Genomic DNA, 23014 nt, shown 5'->3' with positions numbered 1-23014 from the left:
AAATTGACATTAAAAAAAAGAGATTGACCGCTTTAGACTCGTGAACTAAAAAAAAAGGATTCTTTTTTCATTATTTGGATATATTACTAGCTTTTTGTTGTTTCCGAATCATGGGGAGTAAGAGAAAAGTCTTATCCACGGATTGATACAACAGATTAATAGAAAAAAATAGCCAAGAACGTTAACAATGGACATATTTTAACATTAAATGTTGTATGTACATATGGAAATCTTCTATGGAAACCAAATTGTTCTCAGATGCTATTTTTTTTTATAGGACAAAGGTTTACAATTGAAATCAGAGATTAAACGACGGAATAACTAATAGTTTGAATTCTAACAGCACCCCTTCCCCCATCCCAACCTAAATTTACGATATGCCACATTAAACAAAGATTTGACAGAAATTGTATTAACGTGCATTTAATAAATATGTTAAATGACTTGTAAAGTGTGTGGGACTATGAAATGTTAATTTAAAAACGTCGTGAAAGTATGAAATGGTGCTCCGCGAATCTAATTCATGCAAGGTAAAAAACGCTGTATGAGAGAAAATATCAAAATCATATGCTTTTTTGCAGATTAATTTTTAATTGATAGTCATTTAATAAAACAATTCTCATCCTACAAAGTAATCGCTAAATAGTTAACCGCTAAACTATACTATATACAAATTGTTCACCCAGCGTTTTGATTTACATCATGTAACAATTCTTTTCTTTTTTTGAAATCGACGTACCTATTTTCAACTTTATCAATAACTCTAACAATTTGAAAAACAAGACCAAAGCAATAGAAAATGAATGATTATTTATTTGTATGGTTTATTTTTCCATCCCTTTCAAAGTCATAAAAAAATTAGGATTTATGCTTCACATTTATATAAAATACGTATCATTTAAAGCTACTAAAATCTGTTTTTTATTGTTGAGAAAGATTCTACAATTTGAAATTTGTGTTTGTAATTGCCGAAGACATAATTTTAAAAATCTTCAGCACGTTAAAAAACTTACATATTTCCAAACTTTTATTTCTTGTTATTTACGGATCATGCCTAGTTCAAGCTAAAGTCATTTTGTCTCATTACAACTATTGTGATATATTAACACGAATGATGTCCAAGTAGCGTAATGGACAATACACTCACATTTTACGACCCGTTTCAGTTGTGAAAGGATAAGGTTGTTGCCCGCCCGCCCCTATGGAGAAAAAAACCCAGCCAAGATAACAAGAGGCCCATGGGCCACGTCGCTCACCTGAGGAACAATAGGTATGATAAAATCAGCTAAATGGAGTCATAATACAAACTTTATGGACAATGCACAATAATACATGTAGATCCTGTATAAATAAAATCCATTTTCCCCCCTGGATATTCTTTTGTTTATAATCATTAGTCCTTTTTCTAACAGGCTGATTTTAAAGTCATCACATCATGAGTATTGCAATTTTCAAAAAGATCCTTCATAATTGTTTATATATGGGATATAAAGCTACATCAAACTCTGAACCTTCTTGTGAGGCCGAAGAATTGTCCTGGAGCCAAAGTCTTAACAGTTATAAAGAATCATCTGGCTGATTAGTTTCTGAAAAGATTTTTAAAGATTAACTCTATATATTCCTATGTAAAACTTTAACACCCCCCAATGTGGCCCCACCCTACCCCCAGGGATCATGATTTTCACAGCTTTGAATCTACACTACCTGAGGATACTTCCACACAAGTTTCAGCTTTGCTGGCTGATTAGTTTCTGAGAAGAAGATTTTTAAATATTGACTCTATATATTCCTAATTTAAACTTCGACCCTCCATTGTGGCCCACCCTATCCCCAGGGATCATGATTTTCCCAACTTTGAATCTACACTGACTGAGGATGCTTCCACACAAGTTTCAGCTTTCCTGGCTGATTAGTTTCTGGAAAGAAGATTTTTGAAGATTTACTCTCTATATTCCTATGTAGAACTTCGATCTCTCCCCCCCCCCCCCCCATTGTGGCCCCATCCTACCCCTGGGGGTCATGATTTTCACAACTTTGAATTTACACTACCTGAGGATGCATCCATACAAGTTTCAGCTTTCCTGACTGATTAAAAACGAGTATTAACTGAATGAATGAATGACAACTATTAATCGGTGAACTGTGATATTTTTATACAGATGTCGCAAAAAATATTCAATAAGAATGTATTTCAAAAATATTTGCACTGGGTATCATGTTATAATGTAATAAAGACGCGGGGGTGTTAAGGAAGCATATGGAATCTGAGTTACATGTCATTCCGTGAAATCACAAATCTTAGTTATTATGTACATATTCAAATATATAAGCTACGAAACGTAGACCAAAAACAAATGAAATATACTGAAGACAATTTTTGCCAGAAATTAGTTTGTATTACGTAGATTTACACATTGATGACGTCATGACTAAAAGTTGAATGTCGTGTGAATTTGATCGGAAAGCATTGTAAACATATTCAAAATATAACTAATCTAAGAACTCTAATAAAGTATTGTGGTGTGATTTATTGAGAATTGAACATAGGAATACTGGGGGAGATGTTAGTTTTATCATTCATTCACTAAAAGGTATGTAAATTTGCTTTTATTTCTCGGCCAGGCTTTCCTCTGTCGTTGTTTACGATATAAAAATCCGACTAGAACAACACTACCCCGCGTATATTGAACTTGGAATTTTATACGTATCGTTAGTTTGATCAATGCTTAAATTGAAAAGTGCTGCTAGAATCCCATGCTGTGTGTTGTTTTAATGCAATTTGCCGTTTTCCGTGCAAACTTTATAAACGTTGGGAAGGTTTTACGAGAACCGGATGAATAACTTTTTAATAAGGAAAAACATAGGATTCTAGCAGTGGTTTTGATTAAACTGAGATGTTTTGCCTTCACCTGGTATGTTTATTTTATTTTGGAAACCGCGGGGTAGTGTTGTTCTATCTCATTTTATGTTAAGGAATATACGTAAGCTATTTATAGTTGTCACGTGATAATGCACCAATGCTGCAGTGATGTACTACCCGATTTTATTGCACTGACATCTATTTTAAAGGATAATACTAAGTTTTTGATCTTATTCAAAATAATAATTTAATTTCACGATTTTGAATACAACAGTCAATATAAGACGGCATATTGCCCATATGCTTCCTTAACACCCCCGCGGAAATTTTACAATAGTTGTTCATCTAAAAGCATATTTCTTTAAAATAAGTGATTTTCCATAGTTATAAAAATCTACAAACAATTTTAAAAAAAATAGGTCATGCGAAAACATGACGAAATATTTAAATTGTGTATACACAACAATTTCGTGAATTCCTGTATATTGGTACATTTACATTAGTTTGAAGTTCATTTCCACATAATCAAAACGGGGATATATTTTTACTTATCTACTCTTTTCTATGATGTTAAATATCTTAAAAACACATTAACTCACCATAAGCATGCGATAACGTAACGAGTACAAGAAAGACACTGACTCTGTCAAGAGAAACCTGTGTCCGTTAAGATCAACAATTTTTAATTTATAATTGGATGATGGAAAAATTCCGTGGATCATGCGGCAAAGTCTGTCTTATTTCAACTGATCTATATTTATTATTTAACGTCATGTAAACAGCAATTGTTAAAATATAAACAAATGAAAAAGACATGTTTGTTGCGTTGTTGTCGGTGCATATGAATAAAATCTTAAGTATTTTATGCACAGGTCATATATATATATATATATATATATATATATATATATATATATATATATATATATATATATATATATATATATATATATATATTGCCATCCGTCTTAACTATTGTGACATCGGTGTCCTTTATATTTTACGCAAAAATTAACAAACAGAATGTTGTTGAATATTCAGCACTGTTTTCATGAAATGAACAACATTTAGAGTGACCATAATATTGACGATTATCAAACTCAGAGTTGCCTTAATCTAATGGCGTGCCTCAAAACTGTCATACATAAATGTTCTGAATATTTTGTACATATTCTAAATTAACAATTTTGTTAAATTATATACAATATGATTTTACTTTCAGTTAAGATTGGATATATTGTTTATATGCAGCACATCATCACAGATAAAAAGTCATATATGGTATTTACTAAAAATTCTTACTAGGGTATCATATAAAATGTAAACTGACTTATAACAGGGAAGTAAACAATACAGAGATAATAAAAAAGGACACAATGGCTAGAAAAGCAATAAATGTTAAAGGCTGTTGTATTGCCATTTTGTAGTGATTTGATTGAATTGGATAGAGAGAAATAGAAGACGGGACACAATAGGTGAATCAAGACAAACACATAAACCGATGTCTTTGTCATTATAAATATTACGATTGAATTGGGCAGGTGTACATTAAATGCATAATACACCTGCCGACTAAAAACTAAGTGTCATACACATTTTAAAAAAACCGCATTGATAACCTAAATGATCTACCATTATTATTTGATGTTGAGAAATCAAGGCTAATCTCCTGTGAATAAATCTTTGGAACACAAATGAAACACAATCAAAGAAATCACCACAAACTGCTGAAAACAAGCTCCAAATAAAAAAATGAAATCATGTGTGAAAAAAAAACTATTACGCAGTGAAAGCATTATCGTAAAATCTTTTTGACCAGGAAGTAAAACTATAGACATTACAGGTGTACATGCACCTGTAATTGGAAGGGTATGTTGAAATATGTCAATGATCTTGGGTTTAACAACGATAGTTCGTCACAACAGCTATGTTTCCTAGCATTGGCCGAATAAATTAATGACAACAATTAATAGGTGAACTGTGATATTTTTATAAAGGTGTCGTTAAATATACAATAAAAATGTATTTTTAAAAAATATTTGCATTGAGTACCATGTTACAATCTAATCAAGAAATCTTACAATAATTGCTTATCTAAAAGCATATTTCTTTAAAATAAGTGATTTTCCATGAAATATAAAAATCTACAACACAATTAAAAAAACCCAAAACAAAACAAAGGTCATGTGAAAACATAACGAAATATTTAAACTGTGTAATTTCTTGGATTTCCGTATATAGATATATTTACATTAGTTTGCAGTTCATTTACACATTATCAAATGGGAATATATTATTAATTATCTACTACTTTCTCTGATGTTATGTATCTTAAATACACATTAACTTACCATAAGCATGCGATAACGTAACAAGTCCAAGAATCACACACAGTGAAGCCATTGTGGTGCGTGCTTGTCAAACAGGAAGTTAATATAACATGTTAGAGAGTAATTAGAGCTGTTCGGAAGCATTTCATGTAAACCATTTAGGACGTCACGCATACAGACTCACTGACAGATAACTGCCCGTTTTTATTTGCTACAAGTTATCGCTTACACAGGAATAAAGTTACACATTTCTAATTCGCTGTGTGATATTTAACTGAAGCACAAGAAGACAAGGAAGAATATGTTCTAACATGGCACTTTCGTTATGCATATTGTTAATAAGAATTAAATACTCTTACATAAGAGTAAAAGGAAACCTACAGAAGACTTTATTTTTTGCGTTATTTTTACATTTGTAACAACCACAATGCCGTATGTGAACAAATACGGAGGGAATTATGTTCGTTTGATTATACATCTTCATAATTATAACTTATATAGTTATAATTATGAAGATGTATTAGTCAGTGAACCATGAATCATTATTTTGTTAATTGGGAAAGTCTAGACATCAAGCCATATAAGTGAAACATGAATATATTGTATAGTCTAAATTGAGGTTAAGAAAATCTAAAGCTTATTTTTAAAATTATCAAGTACACTTTCTGAAAATATATGGGGCAACATATTATTATAAAGCCATTTATTTGTCATGTGAAGATTTATTATTTTTAGAGATAGATCATCGAGATCTTCTTTCCGACATCTGGTCGTGCCCTAGCCAATGTGTCACTGGAATGCCTCCTCCTCTACATGGGGAGTGGCCTCTGTTCCGGTCTGTATAGAAAGAGGAGGCAGAAAGACAGCTTCCAGATGACTACTCCTTTTATTTAGCAATAACATTTTAATATATATGACATTTTAACAATAAATATTTTATATCAATAACAATGAAATTCATCAAAAATAATATTCATTACAAATATCTCTGAAACTCAAATATAAGTTGACCCCCCCTCCCCCCCCCCCCTAAATCTATTAACTTCGCTGGTGAGAATGCGGGCAAATTTTACGATTTAACTTTCCTGTATAAAAAGAGGAGGCAGACAGACAGCTCCTAGATAACTACTGAAGAGCTGTGTTTCGCGCACCCTTATCTTATACGCACGGACATTGCACTTAAACGTTCTCTTCCTAATAAGTAAATGCGATCAAGTGCATACTAATGACCTGACGCACCGTGGTCAGTAGTAACATTTTATTTATATTTCTGATCAGGTGTTGACAGGCTTATCACAGGGCTTTATTTCACATATCTCCAAAAATATAAATAAACAAACGTTATCTATCTAACGCATGTGATTTAACCAATTTCTGTAGAATTTTCGTTATGATACTATGCTACATCACAACTTGAAGACGCTTAGATACATGTAAATTATTTTATTTTGGAAGCTCTTTATCTTTTTTTAACTATTTTTTTTTCGTTCAAGTCGTATCCAGGACGGCTGTTGATAGAAACAAATTCATGATAATAATTGATTTCCCCTGTATTTGTCGATAATTTAAAGCACTAGAAGCTTTTTGACTACATGATCGCTCAAGCAGAGATAAAAAAAAAACCAAGAGCGAACAAAGGAGAAAATTTTGCTATCGGATGGTAAATCTCAGGTTAGGTAATACATTACTTGTACAAGTGTGAATGCCTACATGACTAGCAATATGCTCGCATTGGTGAACGCTGCTTAATGTTACACACAGGTAACATTCTACATTCTATTTATCAAGAAATTATTAGTTTGTTAAGTGTTAACTGCTAGTTTACGAGTCGTTTAACAGTATTGTTACGAAATGAAGCACTATTCGATATGTTCATCAATTTAAAAATTTCTATAAATTTGTGTATTCATCAGAGTTAAGCAGTAGATATGAATATAATGTATATCATCTTTACTTTAATAAACTTTGTTTATTCAAAAACGTGTTTATGCATGTTTATTAAAAGATTGTTAAAGAATTATGAAGTATGCATGTCATGAAATACATAGTTTGTTAATTGTTAACTGTTGGTTGATATGTCGTTTTAGGACTACCATTATTAGGGAATGAAGCAGCACTTTTCGATAGGTTTTTCTTCAATTTTAGAATTTCTATAAATTTTAGTATCCATCAGAATTATCCGTTAATATCAAAAAATTGTGTATCTTTTACTTCCCGCTATTTAAGAGTGTTTTATGCATTTTTATTCATATATAGTTTATTAATTAAGAACTTTTTCTGTCATTGACTATTATTTCTAATTAGGATTGTAACTGACCGTTTGTGGAAAACGTCGGGCTGCTTCAATCCATTGACTTAAATAATACGATATAAATTTGTACAAAGTCGGTACCAAATAAAAAAAGACTTGTTTTTGTTTAGCATCATTACTTTTAATATTTTAGTATTTTCAGGACAGAAAGATGATGATAAAGGTGTAGCGTTTTTGTTTGCCTTTATTTTTTGCCTTTCTTTATTGACTAGATTTAAAAAAAATATTTTTGAACATGACACCATCGTTGTACACATTGTAAACAAGAAGTTTATGAATATGAATACTCTCATTAAAGACCTTAATTTTAAATGTTTTATCCAAATGACGTCTTAGACTGATTCCGTGGATCATGCGAAAAAAGTCTGTCTTATTCGGATATTTGTTATAGAAAACACGATGCAAATATGTATTCAACAGTCCTATTTAACGTTTGTAATGAAAGCTATGTCATACCACAATTTGAATATCGTAAAAATAGAATTATTTTTTGGTTTATTAATGTCTTTTTGCAACATATGTATTATTTTATTTAACGTTGTTTGAACAGCAATTGTTAAGATATAAACAAAATGGACAAAAACAGAGTGTTCATTCTTTAGAGCCTCTATTTGTACAATAATAAATTGTTTAAATTCCTCTTTATTGTTCTGATTCTGGAGAATTATTACATTACATTTACCTTTCAAAGTCTAAAAATACGTCTTACAATTTCGTCTCAAGTCTTTTTTCTGATTCCACCCTTATAAGGATTACAAGGATCTACATCTCTGTACCCTACTTGCATGTATGACGTCATTGTGTTAGTACAAAATGACGGAAGATCTTCTTTTCTTTAAATCAACTGTTAAAATTATTAACCATTGATAAACCTTAATGAATTATTTCTAGATATCCTGTTTATTTTTTTTGTGGACTAAGTGGTGACTCTTCTGCAATACTTTGTACAAACTGTTATGATTTTTTTTTCATTCATGTAGTCTATACATTGAGTCAAGACAATTTACAAGTAGCAGCATCAGGAAGTCGTACAAGTGTTATCAGTGGTACAAGATAACTCATACCTAAATTGTTACATTATATCATCTGTATTCTTAATACAATACTCACTGATATCTGAAAATACTACCGAGAGGAAATTTAGCAACGCCTGCGATATCGTTTGTGTGGCCACCTTAACTACACCCAACTGTGCAATGCATCCTGGCAAAACTGCCTCTATGCCTCATGATTGTTATACATTCAAATGTCTTGAATATTTTGTACATGATCTTCCTTAACATTTATGTTGAATTATCTACAATAAAATCTGCTGTTCGGTTAAGAATGCACACATGTTTTGTATGCACCATGTCATATGAAATAATGTATAAGATATTGTATTTACTGAAAACCTACACTAGAGTATCATATAAAATGGTATCCGACTCTTAACAAGGAAGTCAACAAAACCTAGATAATAAAGATAACGGGACACAATTGCTAAAAAAATGTTAAGTGCTTTTCTATTGTCATTTTGTAATGCTTAGGTTAAATTGGATGAAGGAAATTGAAAACTAGACACAATAGGCGAATTTAGAAATACATATAAAATGACGCCTTTGTCATTTTTAATACTCGGTTTAAACTTGCTTGTACATTAAATATATAATATACCGGTCGATTGACACATTGGTCTTATACATATTAAGTAAAAATGCATTCATCACCTAAATGATAAACCTTTAAATACTGGACCGTGGTCCATGCAAACGTTTTGTGAATAAATCTTTGTAACACACTTATTAATCGATAATTTAAAGAAAAATAATGAAACTGACAAGAAGCTATCTATCGTATGGGAAGGTTTCCACATACATGCCACTAAATAATGTACAAAGGCATCATAGTTTGATTGTTCTAATTTATTTTGAAATGTTATAATATTTAGGCACCTATGATTACAAATATATAATATCTCAAATGAAACATAATCAAAGGAATCACCGCAAAATACACATAACAAGCTCTAAATTAAAAAAACCAAGAAAATCATAAATAGAAAAGAATACATAAGGCAGTGGAAGCATTATTGTAATACATTTTTGACCACGAAGTAAAACTCAATATATAGAAATACAGGTTTATGTGCACCTGTAATAGACAGTGACTGGGTATGTTGAAACTTGTCAATGATTTTGTGTTTGTCATTGATCATATGTCACAACAGCTATGTTTCTTAACATTGGCGGATTAAAACAATGGCAACGATTAATCAGTGAGCTGTGTCATTACAATATAGGTTTAAAATATTCACATTGAATATCGTTTTATAATGTAATCAAGATATCTTACAATAATTGCTTTTTCAAACACACAATTCTTTAAAATGAGTGATACTCCCTGAGTTATGAAAATCTACACCACGATTTAAAAAAAAAAAGATAGGTCACATAAGGAACAGGCCGAAATACTCAAACTGTGTAGACACACAAAAATGTCGTGGATTCCCGTATATTAAAATATTTGCATTAGTATGCAGTTCATTTCCACATAAACACATAGCGATATGCTTTACTAATCTACTCCGTTCTCTGTTATTAAGTATCTAAAACACATTTAACTCACCAAAGGCATGGGATAACGTAACAAATCCAAGAAACACACACAGTGAGGCCATTCTTGAACGTATTTACCAAATAGGAAGTATATTAAAACATGTAGAAAGAGCTGTTCGGAAGCATTCCATGCAAACCATTTAGGACATTACGCATGCAAGCTTTCTAACAGATAAGTGTCAATTTTAATTTGCTACAAGTTATCTCTTACACAGGGGTTGAGTTACACATTTCTGAATCGCTGTGTGATAGCTAATTGAAGCTCAGGAAAATAAGGAAGAAAATGCTTTTAACATTATCGTTTCGTTGTACATAGTTATTTAAAGAATAAGGAATCATTCTTTCAGTATTTTAAGGTGATAATTTTGGTCGGGGCGTGATCAAATCCAATAAAGCCCGAAGGGCTTTATGATAGATTTGATCACGCCACGACCGAAATTATGACCTCATCATATTCAAAGATCGATTCCTTACTACTAATATTTATATAATTTTAAGCCATCGTATGATTAATTATTTAAATATAATTTAACAGTTGTTAATTTATTTTTATGGTAATACCATCAACACAAACTATGCCCCCACAGAGCGGACGTCCAGGCGACTCGACTCCACGCCGCGGATAGAGATGAGCCCCAGACAGTAGTGCAGGCGGCAACCCCACACGCACTTACAAGCCCAATTGAACAGTCAGCGCCACAGGCGCCCACAACGAGCGTTTGCCCAATACCGGTCACTGAGCCACCTGTGCCCACAGGTAATTTAACTCTTGTTCCCCTGACTCAAACCACACAACCTCGCCCTTACCTGTAGGGTCTACTCAATTTTCGCTGGGATACTATGTTGACCCTAGCACTAGGGATAAGATCATATCTGGTAAATACATTAACTTGGGGACATTGCTCGTTAGGGACCCAAACAAATGTCATGTTTCATCCACTCTTGCAATAGATGCAACCGGCCAATTTATTGGCCAACCTAAATCTCAGCACAAAATTCAAAACATTGATCGTTGGACAGATGAATTCATTATCTTCAGGAGCATTTACACAGCAGCACATCCAGAAAAAAATACAACAATTCTTAAAGTACATGCATGACATTAGGCTAGGAAGCTAGAAATCACAGGCCTGGCTCATATATGACGAACGGTACCGCCTTAGGGTCTCCATTAACCAAAACACAGATTGGGGTGTACTTGATCCTGAGTTATAGATGATTTACATGACACCCACTGCACCCCGGACCCAGAGATACAACCAGACTTACACCTCAAACAAAAGGGTAAACAGCGATAAATGCTTCGACTATAATTTCAAAGGCGCATGCTCCAGGCCAAACTGCCAATATGTACACAGATGCCTTAGGTGCAATAATGCACACTCCTCAAACACCTGCTCATCGGGTACGCCTACACAAGCAACCAAAGTTAACAGGCCATTTCACATCAACACACCAAACCAAGGCCAACCCCCCTACCAATACAACAACCCCTCAGCCAAATTCCCTCGACACCCCAAACAATAATATCCTTTGGTCTCTGGGAAGCACCCCAATCCTCATTAAGTCCATTGCACAGTATTTACAACATTACCCAGATAGGCAAGCCGCACAAACCTTGAATACTGGTTTTAAGGAAGGATTTAAATTGTTGTATGCAGGACCTAACTTCCTGTTTTTTCTCACAACTTAGTATCAGCCAATCAATACCCAGATATTTTGCAAACAAAAATCTCTAAGGAGGTGGATAAGGGACGCATGGCTTTGGGGATGCTTACTATTTCGATAAGATTTTGCCCTTTGGCTGCTAAATTTCGTTTAAAATTTTGGAAACATTTTATTTTCTACATTCGTCGAATGGTTGGTCAGAAGGCAATCTGGTTTAGAAACCACCCACCATTATCTAGATAATTTTATTTTTGCCGGTCGGTCCGATACCAACCATTGTCATATGCTAGTCGACACATTTCATAGCCTATGTACAGGTATGGGTATTCCATTAATAAGGACAAAGCACAGGGGCCTACAACATCACTTGTGTTCTTGGGTATGGTCATAGATACAATTCAAATGCAAATTCGCATACCACCACCAAAGATTCAAGAAATGTTGTCAATTCTTATACATCATATTCAGAAAAGAACAATTACCGTCAATTCACTGCAGAGCATTGTAGGTAAACTTAATTTCTTTGCCAGGGCTATACCATGTAGTCGAGCATTCAATAGACGTTTTTATAACGCTATGATTGGTAAGGTTCAATCCTATCACCATGTTAACATTACCTCTGCAATGAAAATAGATATGCAAATGTGGCTCGACCTTCTGACCAATTTCAATGGGGTTGTATATTTCCGGGATTCCGAATGGAGTTCTCAAGAAACACTTAAGCTTTTTACAGATAGCTCTGGGACAGCTTCATTAGGATGCGGTTCATATTTTCAAGGGCAGTGTGCAGGTCTTCCATTAGGTAATGCATATTCAGCATTCCCCTTCACTCAACTAACCACCGCCTGTTGGCAATCAACTATCATGTTCCTTCCCTTAAGATCTTCATTTTAATTGGCTATTTGTATGTATCATTATTTTAACAAAATATTTGCATTCCTAAACAAATTTTATCCAAGTGGTTGCAGATTCAGTTAATGTGTGGATTTTGGGATCTTCCATTATCAAACAAGCTACAGTAGCAGCCTCACTAAGAATCTACTAAGAACCAACCTATCCATTCCAAATGACAACATATGGTGGCAGGGGTACAGTGGCATGAAACTTGTCCCTAAACTCAAGTAACTCAAAGGTCTCAAATTGCAAAGTCCTCCTCACATTATTGTCATTCATTGTGGAGCCAAAAATGTTGGCAAAACTCGTCTTGACCGACTGTTGCCCATGGTACATGACATTCTGTCTCAATGTACAACATTATTCCCCAAAACCAAATTTGTGTGGTCCTCTACCCTCCCCATGATAACATGGCGCTATTCAACAAACACAAAAGCTATGAACCAAACCCGAACCCGAGTTGACCGCCAAGCAAACCATGGTGAGCCTGGGAGGGGCCTACACCAAGCATCCTCAAATTAAAATCAGTCATACCCAACTTTTTCATGGTGACGGTACCCACCTATCTAAGTTGGGGAACGACCTTTTTCTCAACAATTTACAAGGGGCTATTGAACACATTATGGGGGTCAAAATCGACAAAACCAAGTAATGCAATCTCATCCTCATTGGCATTGGTCGGCCGTATCTATTTGAGGTGGGGATGTGACGCCGTCGCCAATATGTAGGACCTTTGATGGCGGATGCATGTTCATGCATGTGGCGCTTTCGTCAAACCCCACCTCAAACGGAACAGTGTTTTCTAAACCGTGTATCATTTTTGTGGCGCAAATAGCGCTTTTCATCATTGTAACTTTGATACATGCAAATTAATTATGTTTAATTATACAACTGTGTATTGAATGGGGTATTGACCCATTTAACATTATTGCACTTTAATGCAGCTTTGAATTTGAACTCTGATTGAACTTTGACCTCTGATTGAACTTTGACTAATATTGCATTTTAAGTGGCGTTGTGCATTTGTGACCTACCCAGTGCACAATTTAGCCCATTTTGGGGTCGCCACACATGTTTATGTTTGTTTGTTGTTGCGGAGACGACCTTGCGGCTGCTCCCAAATTTTGTTCTTTATAACAGCGCGACCAAATAAGCCAATTACATTAAAATAAATCCCAATTTTTTACTTTGTGTCTTATACCTGTGATAATAAGAATTAAATACTCTTACAGAAGAGTGCAAGGGAACGTAATTAAACTTTAATTTTATATTATTTTTCAATTATTGATAAACCAAATGGTGTTTTAGAACAATTACATAGAAAATTGCGTTCGTTTAGACAGATATTTCTAAAGTTATAAAATTTCGTGTACCATGCCACTATATATTTTTTATATTGGATAAGTCTTTATATAAAACTGTAAATTTTAGATGAATTCGATGTATAAATAGTGTAGGTTTCAATATCAATAGGATGACAATCTACTTGTAGTAGAAATCATTGACTTTCATTGTCTATAGAAAACATTCATTGTTACAGGAAATAAAAGAAATGTTGACTTCTTCATGTTGATTAACATGTCGTTTTAGGACATCTTTGTTATCACGAAATCAAGTATTATTATATATAAATGTATACGTATCCTTCGGAGTTTACAGTAAAGATGATAAAAATATGTATCATATTTGCTTTCATGATCTACATTTACATCTATGTACAGCTGTACTTATGAAGTTCTCCTGACATAGCGTTTTATCATTTAATAGGTTTATTATTGACTGTATATGGTACAACACAGACTTCTAAAATCTATGAACTTTAATAATTCGAATTATTTCTTTTAAACGAAAAATGAATGAAATGACTTAAAATTGGAATAAATACTGAACTATCACAGTTTTACCAAAAGAGTACAATTCAACTCTTGTCATATTTAGAGTGAGCAATGACTCTTCTGCGAAGAATATCCGAGCTGCTATGAAATTCAATATTGCACTGAACATAGTATTTAAGTGAATGAAGTCATTGCACATGTAATAACTCTAATCCGAACACCGTATCTCAATAATGAAATATCAGTCTCTTCAGTCTGAATGCGCTACGTATATGTGACTAACAATACCGCAGTGCAGGAATGACAGCTAATAGTAAAGTGTGCAATCTCCCCCACTTCATCCAAATGTGCATTATACTCTGGCATAAGGAGTATTACTTGCCTACAAACCCCGAGTATTTTGCGCATAATTGTCACATAACTTTGTTGAATATTCTTGTATTTAATCTGCTATGCGGTATACAGTGTATGTAAAATATGTTGGATTTCCTTGTAAACCCTCATTAGGGTATCATAAATAATGTGAACAGGAAAATAAACAAAATAGAGAGATGTAAAAAAAAGCAGGACACAATAGTCAAAAACGCAGTAAAGGTTAAAGGATATTTGTCATCTTTGTAAAGCTCTTATCGAGTTAGAAAGAGAATAAAAGAATACGGGACATAAAACGCATTAGGAAAAAGTGGATTTAAATGTCAATTTTAAACCGCTAAACAAACTGTACTACACTTACATGTACACAAAACAATTAACATACCAGTCGATTGATTCATAAGTGCCATACGTATTTAGTCTAAAACCGAAATAATCACCTTATTTATCTCCCCTACATCACCGAATATTGCAAACTCCATACACACATCGTTAATACACATTTGTAACTCACTAAGTCACAAATACAACCATAGACGGTTAAATGTTACAAGCCTGACTAAAAAGTGTGGGTAAGGTAGCTCCCCGTTGCATTAAACATGGGGATGTATTAATACATGCTAAAAACTCATTAAGAAAGTAATGCCACAACAAAATTGGAGTGAAAACAGTGCGTTATACTTTTTTTTGACTGGGAAGTAAAATTATCAAGATAACTTTATTGTGTTTTTGTAGACGGTCGTAGATGACCTTCCCAGGCCCAGCGTGATGGCGAGTCGATGTGATGTCTGAAGCATGGTTCTCATCTTCGCTAGCCAAGTGTTTTCGGTCCACTCCGCTTCCCATTATCTCTTGGCAAACTCGATGACAAACTCCGTTTTATGATTGTCTTCTACTGCGAGTAGCTAATCCAATAGAAGCGTTTTGAACAGGCGTTTGTTATTAAACTTTTCAAGAATCACACGTGTGATTTTTGGTCAAACATTCGGTGCTTGTAAAAACTGAGGCACAAGTGCTCGAATAAAAAGCCTCCCTAACGATTGTCTAAATAAGTAACTTCAAAAACGATATATTTTATTGATTTGATTGATAAGTTTGTCAAGACTCGCGTGATAGTTTCAGAAGATAAATTAAACACAGCGAATGAAGAAGTTGCCTATTCCGTTAATATAAACGTCCTTGATTAGATTCATTGACTTTAAAGGTTTAACGAGCTGTATTTTATTAAATCATTTTTGTCCACAATATTACCGACGACGATGCCTAATTTTATGGCATATCAAATTTCAGATATCAGCGACTTGTTCACATGTTCCTACAGACACTATTAATAAAACAGTCCTTGCTTTCTCTAGCTTTTATTCCTATTTAATAGCATCATGAATAATGTTCCAATTTCGCAAGTCAACATGTTTTCAAGTTGTATTTATGCTTTAGCGTGTATATCACCCGTCGTATTATTCGATTAAAATGTACAAATGCAAGGGGCGCAACTCCAGTTGCTCGATAGATAGCACCACCACATCACCGATTTTCATAATGAGACCTGCGAAGACTTTATGTGGAGCAGAGTGGACCGAAAACCCTTGGCTAGCGAAGATGCATGCTTCTTAGGAAACTGAATGTCGGATCCACAGAGGTTTTGACATTGGGGGCAGTACAATGGTCTGAGCAATAGCGTACATGTACATTAAGGTGGCACGGGGAATTGTTCTTTATACAATTTATTGCAGCCAGGGGATGTGTGTCTTCGGAATTCTGTAACTAGAAGTTCCCATTTAGCACAATTACCTTTTATTCACTTTTTATAAGGCCAATCAACAGTTTCTGCAGAGATTTACTACTCAAAACCTGTAAACTTTTGTATATACCGCTTTTTATGAGATTTTGATTTTTTTCATATTTCGCCCCTTTTTCACGATTTTTCAGCTTTTTAAACTTTCCTTAGCTAATTCCCTGCAAAGAGTTGACATTCTCATCACATGTCAGTAACTTAACAGTGTATAGTTTACTATGCCCCATCCAGCTACTTTTTGCGTTAGTTAACCTCCCGTCTATAACGTGCAATTTCACTTTGTAAAGTCAACTTAACTGTTATAGCCACAAGTTTTCCATTTGACGTCTGATTTATATGTACTTAACATTAGGGGCCTACATATTGCATACCAATTTCAACAAAAGACATCCCTTTTACTAATAGTAATCAATAAAAACCATTTCATGAATTTTAGCAACACTCATAAGCCTTAAAGTACAGCAACTCTCATTTTTACAAAAATATTATTCTTGTTAAGGTCTTCCGTTTTCAACGGAAGACCTTGTACTGATTCTGTTGGTAATTCTTTTTATTCTTTTTTTTCTTCTAGACGTTTTTTAAAACTCAAATATCTTGCTTGTTTGTTGTCCTATAAAGTTCAAATTTTCAGAGCCTATTGGTACTTACTATTTCTCAATATCTAAGGAAAATCGTTGGAATCGACACTTCCGGTACCGAGTTATTCCCCTTTTTCCCAAAAATATAGGCATTCTTGTGCACGCAAAGGCTCTGAAACCGCTCACAGCATGTGTTACAAAGTCACAAATCTTAAAAATAGAGAGTTTGAACGTTGTCCTCCGAGTTTTGTTTTTACAATGTTCCTCCTTTAAAGTTTCAAAAAATTAATTTGAATTTGTGTTTCAAAAAATGCTGATTTTTGGTTGTGTTTTTGTTATGTAGCTCTTTAGTTTAAAATTTTCTCTAAACACATATAGAACAAAATATGTGCAAAATATCAAGGGCTTTCACTTGACACCATTGAAAAAGGGCTGGCCCTTTAAATTAGGGGTCTAGAGCCCTTAAAAGTTTTCGCTTTATAACTCAAAAATGGTTAATATTTCGCTATAGCTGTCGATAGAAAAGTTGTTCATTATTGTGTTATCAATGTCGTTACAAAATTATTTTGTACCGGTAATGCGTAATATGAGTGTAAAAATCTTGTCTTGTTAACATGTACCTGTATTCATTTGGCAAGTAAGCGAATCGTCTTCGTGCGCATAACGTACATAAATTAACAGCTAAAAGTGCACCAGCACATACGGGATGCTTTGATTCATTTGAAAAAGTGTCTAAAAAGTATACGTGTACATGTTTTTCTTACAGCCTTTTTTTTGGAGTCACCTCTGTTTAGGTCCTATAGTGGACAACCGTTAAGAAAAACAAAAACGAGAAAATATAAACGTTCTTTTTCTTATCTAGTGAGATACATAAACTAGATTAAAAAAATAAATAAATTCCATGAAATAGATTTGAGTCATTTTACTGCAAGCATTTCAAATCGACCTAAATTCTGAGTTGTGTGCGTCATTACATAACCCATCTCGCCTGCGGCCGAGAAAATTGATCGCCAAGGTCGCGGCTGAACTACCTAGCGGTCAGCGGTTATCTAATACACAAGAATCGCGTGTGTCATATGTGATTTTATTTAGCCGCAAACACAAGAATCGTACACAATGACATTAAAGCTTACTCTTCTTAATTTGAATTAAACGATAGAGTGTCAATAAGAAATCGTTCTGTTTAATCATAAAAGCAATGCCATTCTCGAACTGAAGCAGTATCAGACAGATAGATCAACTGTGGGATTAAAGGGGGAAAAACTTATATTAATTCGAGTTTAGTCATCATACTGCAAACATTGTAAATCTTCCTGGGTTCTGAGCTCTTAATGTGTGTTTTACCTTTACGTTAATTATCCGATCCCTCATCCGCGGCCGAGGAAATCGGTCGCGGCTGCACTACCTAGAGGTCAGCGGTTATCTAATAACAAGATATATATATATATATATATATATATATATATATATATATATATATATATATATATATATATATATATATATATATATATATATATATATATATATATATATATATACAAGAACTGTTTCAATTTTATGTTCTTAAAGTTTGTTCACCTTCAATTTATTTAATTAAACATTAGAATGTGAATTGAGAAGCCCCTCTAAAAATTGATAAAAGCGATATTATTCCAAATCAGAAACATCATCAGACATAAATCAATAGTGAATTTGTAATTCTAAAATGTTCTAAAAACTATACATGTACTAATAATGTTATAGATAAACAACGAAAAACCACAAAGATTAAACCTTAAAATGATGATCACCCCTAGAACATAGCCAAGGAGATCCTGCGCGAGTGGACAAGTGGTCCGCGGTAGCTTCGTGTTCTTCTACATGTACTTTATCACACGTGCATGTTTATTGATATTTTGTACGATTCCAACTATTTGTTTATTCGATCGAGATTTTGACCGGTACATGTAAGATTGACTTGTGTTTCAATTTAAGATTGTTTTATTTACCCACGAATATTTCCGCTAAATACTGCTGAGAGGTTTTATAGATATCGTAGAAAGTACTAGTAGTTGACGTCTTCATAAGGTTGCACATAAAAGGAGAGAGAGAGAGAGAGAGAGAGAGAGAGAGAGAGAGAGAGAGAGAGAGAGAGAGAGAGAGAGAGAGAGAGCTCAAAATTGGAAGCATTATTTAGCCGAATTTAGAAAATGAAACAGTCTCCAAGCGTTCAAGGCAGGATAAAAAAAATCAAATATCAAATTAACACATGCGGTACAGGCAATTGCAACTTCTCTGGCCTTTCCGGCAAGTTTGGAAAAACACCTCGAATGTATTAACATCACCGGATGTTAGAATTTTATACAAAATGGAGTCGCTTACCGTTAAAATAAGTATCGGCAAGAAGTCTTGTATGTCGTTTCTGTGTTATATTTTAGTGTATATTGATACCTTTAATGAAGTATAGCTCACATCTCAACTGATCATAAAATGTGTTGTAATTACAGTATATCAAGTTTTATAAAAAGGGGGGTTGTCATGGACGCCTAGGTAATTATAATACATTCGAAGTGTTTTTCCGAGCTTGCCGGAAAGGCCCGAAAAGTTGCGATTGGTCGTAGAGGCTGACACGATAAAAGAATTGTCCAGAATTGAGGGATTTAGTGATTATTTTTAGAATGTTCACATGAGTTTTTAAACAAGATTTGTTTAGATTTTATCGGTTTCATGATCACAGTGCAAGGGCTTTATCTTTTTTTCAAAATGCGACGAAGACCTATTTTTGGCGACTACTTAACATGTGTACATTTTTCTCCTCAATGTATGTCACTTTCCCACCCGTGTGTTTATTCGGTCAGTCTATGCTAAGTCAATCCGCTCCACGTGCGACCGAAAATCTCGTGTCGCGTCTGCGCACATAGCTCAGAATATTGCCCCCGGGCTGCAGATCAGCAATTGATAAATAATTGAGTAACATTTGGAAGGATGCTTTCACTGCAGCGGTCAATTGTTAAACAATAAGTGTCTAAATATTCGATGTCAATCAACCTCACATTAAAGGTGCGATATCGTAATCTGAGAATGTGGCTAAAAAATTAACCTGTTGAACACGCTAAACTTCTATATATAGTTATGAACAGAATAAAATATATATTATCAGAGACATAAATAACTTAATAAGTTATTTATGTCTCTGGTTTTATAAGTTAATAGTTTTAAGTCAAAGATTAAATAAAATTTGTTCTCAGGATTAGAAGTAATGATATACAACTACATTAAGCAATAAAGTCGGTCGATCGTCATTAAATCATCAGAGTACTGCAAGTGTCGACAGTTTCTCATTTCTTTGAAATAATTGTAGTAGTTCAATTGACTTGTAGACTATAATATAGCGACTTTTCTGCCTCCCAAAAATGTATGCATTTAATTGCGATAGATATTTGTTCTTGGGGATTTTACTTACTGTTATATGCACATTGATAAAAAAAATCATTGAAGTTGTGTAGTATGAGGTTGTAATGCAGATTTAGTGACCTAAACCTCAGCTGAATATTTTATTTTTAATCTAGCTTGTCAAAATGGGAGATTGTTAACTTGTAGCTTGTTAACTCTGAAAAAGTCTAGAACAGAAGAAATAAAGTCTTTATAGCTTTCGCTACATCTTCTTATTTATGTGTACGCGTACATAAAGCTATTTTAGATTTTTTTTACTGTATAAAAAAGTGTTGTTTTTCCTAACCTTAAATTTAAATCTATAGAAATTCAATATTTACATGAAACATCTCAAAAGCTTACCGCTTGGAAATCATTTAGTGGTGCAAATTGACAAATGCCCATGAAAAGACATTATTGGACCCCAAGGGTTTATTATCCTTTCCGACGATGATGAGAAGAACTCAAATGTGCATACAAATCAAACGTATATTTATATGTGATATGATAGAAATAATTGAAAAATATAGGTCTTTTTTGTGCCGCATAAAACGGGCGAAAAGGATTTTTATACCCCACGAAAATAAATTGAAGGGGGGGGGGGGGTAAATAAAAATCACCTTGTCCGTCCGTACGTCGTGTCCGGTCTATATCTTTCTAATGGAGAAACATTGGAAGTGTTCTTACTTCATACAAATATTACTCATTACCTGACGAAGCGTCATGACCTAAACCCAAGGTCATTTGGACAACGTAAAGGTCACTGGCAGGAAAAGTGCAAAATTTGTTTCCGGTCCACTTTGGAATTTCTTACTTCACACAAAGATTGCTTATGAACTGAGGGTGTTTAATGATTTGTCCCTAAGTCATTTAAGGAGAAACATTGGGAGTTTCTATTTCATGTAAAGATTCCTGATGATCGATGATGTATCATGAACTTGACCCAGGGTCAGTTGCGCAAGTTCAAAGTCATATTAAACATGTGTCATATCTTGTATTAATGGAAATGAGTAAAAGCTAGAGTTTGACATAAAGATTACTTGTGACCTGTAAATATACCCTGCCTTGTCTGACTCACTAAAGAAAAAGAACCATCCATTATTCTCTAATAGAGAAATACGTGAGTAATGAATTCTTTCTTAGCGGGGATATCATTTGTGAGCTTGCTAACAGTACCTTTTAGATGGTCCAGTGGGAGCAATGTCCCCCTTTCTCTCAACCAAAATTTCCCTTCATGCAGTTAACGCTTAGAAAATTGATTTTTGGTCATTTCCCCCACCGCCACATCCACACTTTTATTATAATTAAATCAATTATATACATGTACATAAATGATGTACTTTTTAAAGTTATCCTAAACTTGAAGTAAGTTAAACGAAGAATTTGCCTGGTATGAAAATAATACTTTGAAATTGAGTTTCGATTTCTTGAACTTACTATCATCATATTGATAATCCAGTATCATTAAAAACCATTTCCCTTCTCCTTACACTCGCCAGGTTCTGATAGACCTGTATCAATAACAGACTATCTCCACTTGACCTCCACATTTACATACAATCTAAATAAACACATACTTAGCAAAGATATGCCTTTATCTGTTTAATGAGTGGTGCAATACTCAATCTAGAGGTTACATAGAAAACAGGCATGAATTAATTTTTTGTGTGTCTCCATTTGAAGAGTTCCAATCAATTTTCTAAAGCTCTAATTGGTAAGAAGAAATGGTCGTGTAAAGATGACCTTTTATCAATACAGGGTCTGTCAGGCTCTGACAAGTGTCAGGAGAAGGAGGTGTTTTAATCAGACTGATGGACAATCCTTTTGCGAGACGAAGTTGCAACGGAAGACCTACTCGTTGCTTTGCAACGAGCTCGGCTCTAGTTTGATATTATATTTAAAAATTGAAAAACCCAAACATTGATTTACTAATCAAGCCACAATGTCTTATTACAGCATTTAAAACATTTAATGATGGAATCTAGCACTTTTTAATAAGTTATTCATCAATACCAGAAGATTTTATAAATAAGTACAGGAAGTAAACCCCAACTAAACCCTGGGTTTACTTTCTGGGTGGACTAGAGTGGACCCAGAGTAAACCCCAAGTAAACCCAGAGTGGACACAGAGAGTAAACCCCGATCAGAAGAATACCCTGAAAGCAGACGCTGCATGTTTATTCGGAATATACAATGGCAGGAATTACAGGCAGTAGGATGATAAGATAAATACAGGTCTGCTTCACACTTCAGTGCGTAAAGTTGACTACAAAATCAATTCATAAATAAACCCAAAGTAAACCCCGAGTAAACCCAAAGTAAACCCCGAAAGTAAACCAGGGGTTTAGTTGGGGTTTACT

General features: G+C 33.9%; 1 protein-coding gene across 1 annotated transcript in view; it reads right to left on the bottom strand.

Moving 5' to 3' along the window:
* The window catches only part of LOC105334720 (uncharacterized), a 42038-nt gene extending 31863 nt beyond the window's left edge, over positions 1 to 10175 (bottom strand). Inside the window, exon 1 of the mRNA XM_066076550.1 lies at positions 10109 to 10175. Coding sequence (XP_065932622.1) covers positions 10109 to 10160 — 52 coding nt within the window. The 5' untranslated portion in view covers positions 10161 to 10175. The remainder of the gene's footprint in view (positions 1 to 10108) is intronic.
* Positions 10176 to 23014: the final 12839 nt, after the last annotated feature.

This window comes from Magallana gigas, chromosome 1 (genome assembly GCF_963853765.1).
Source record: "Magallana gigas chromosome 1, xbMagGiga1.1, whole genome shotgun sequence".
NCBI classification, from domain to species: domain Eukaryota; kingdom Metazoa; phylum Mollusca; class Bivalvia; order Ostreida; family Ostreidae; genus Magallana; species Magallana gigas.
Note: the sequence above shows the minus strand (reverse complement) of the source record. Positions and strands in the feature narration are given on the sequence as shown.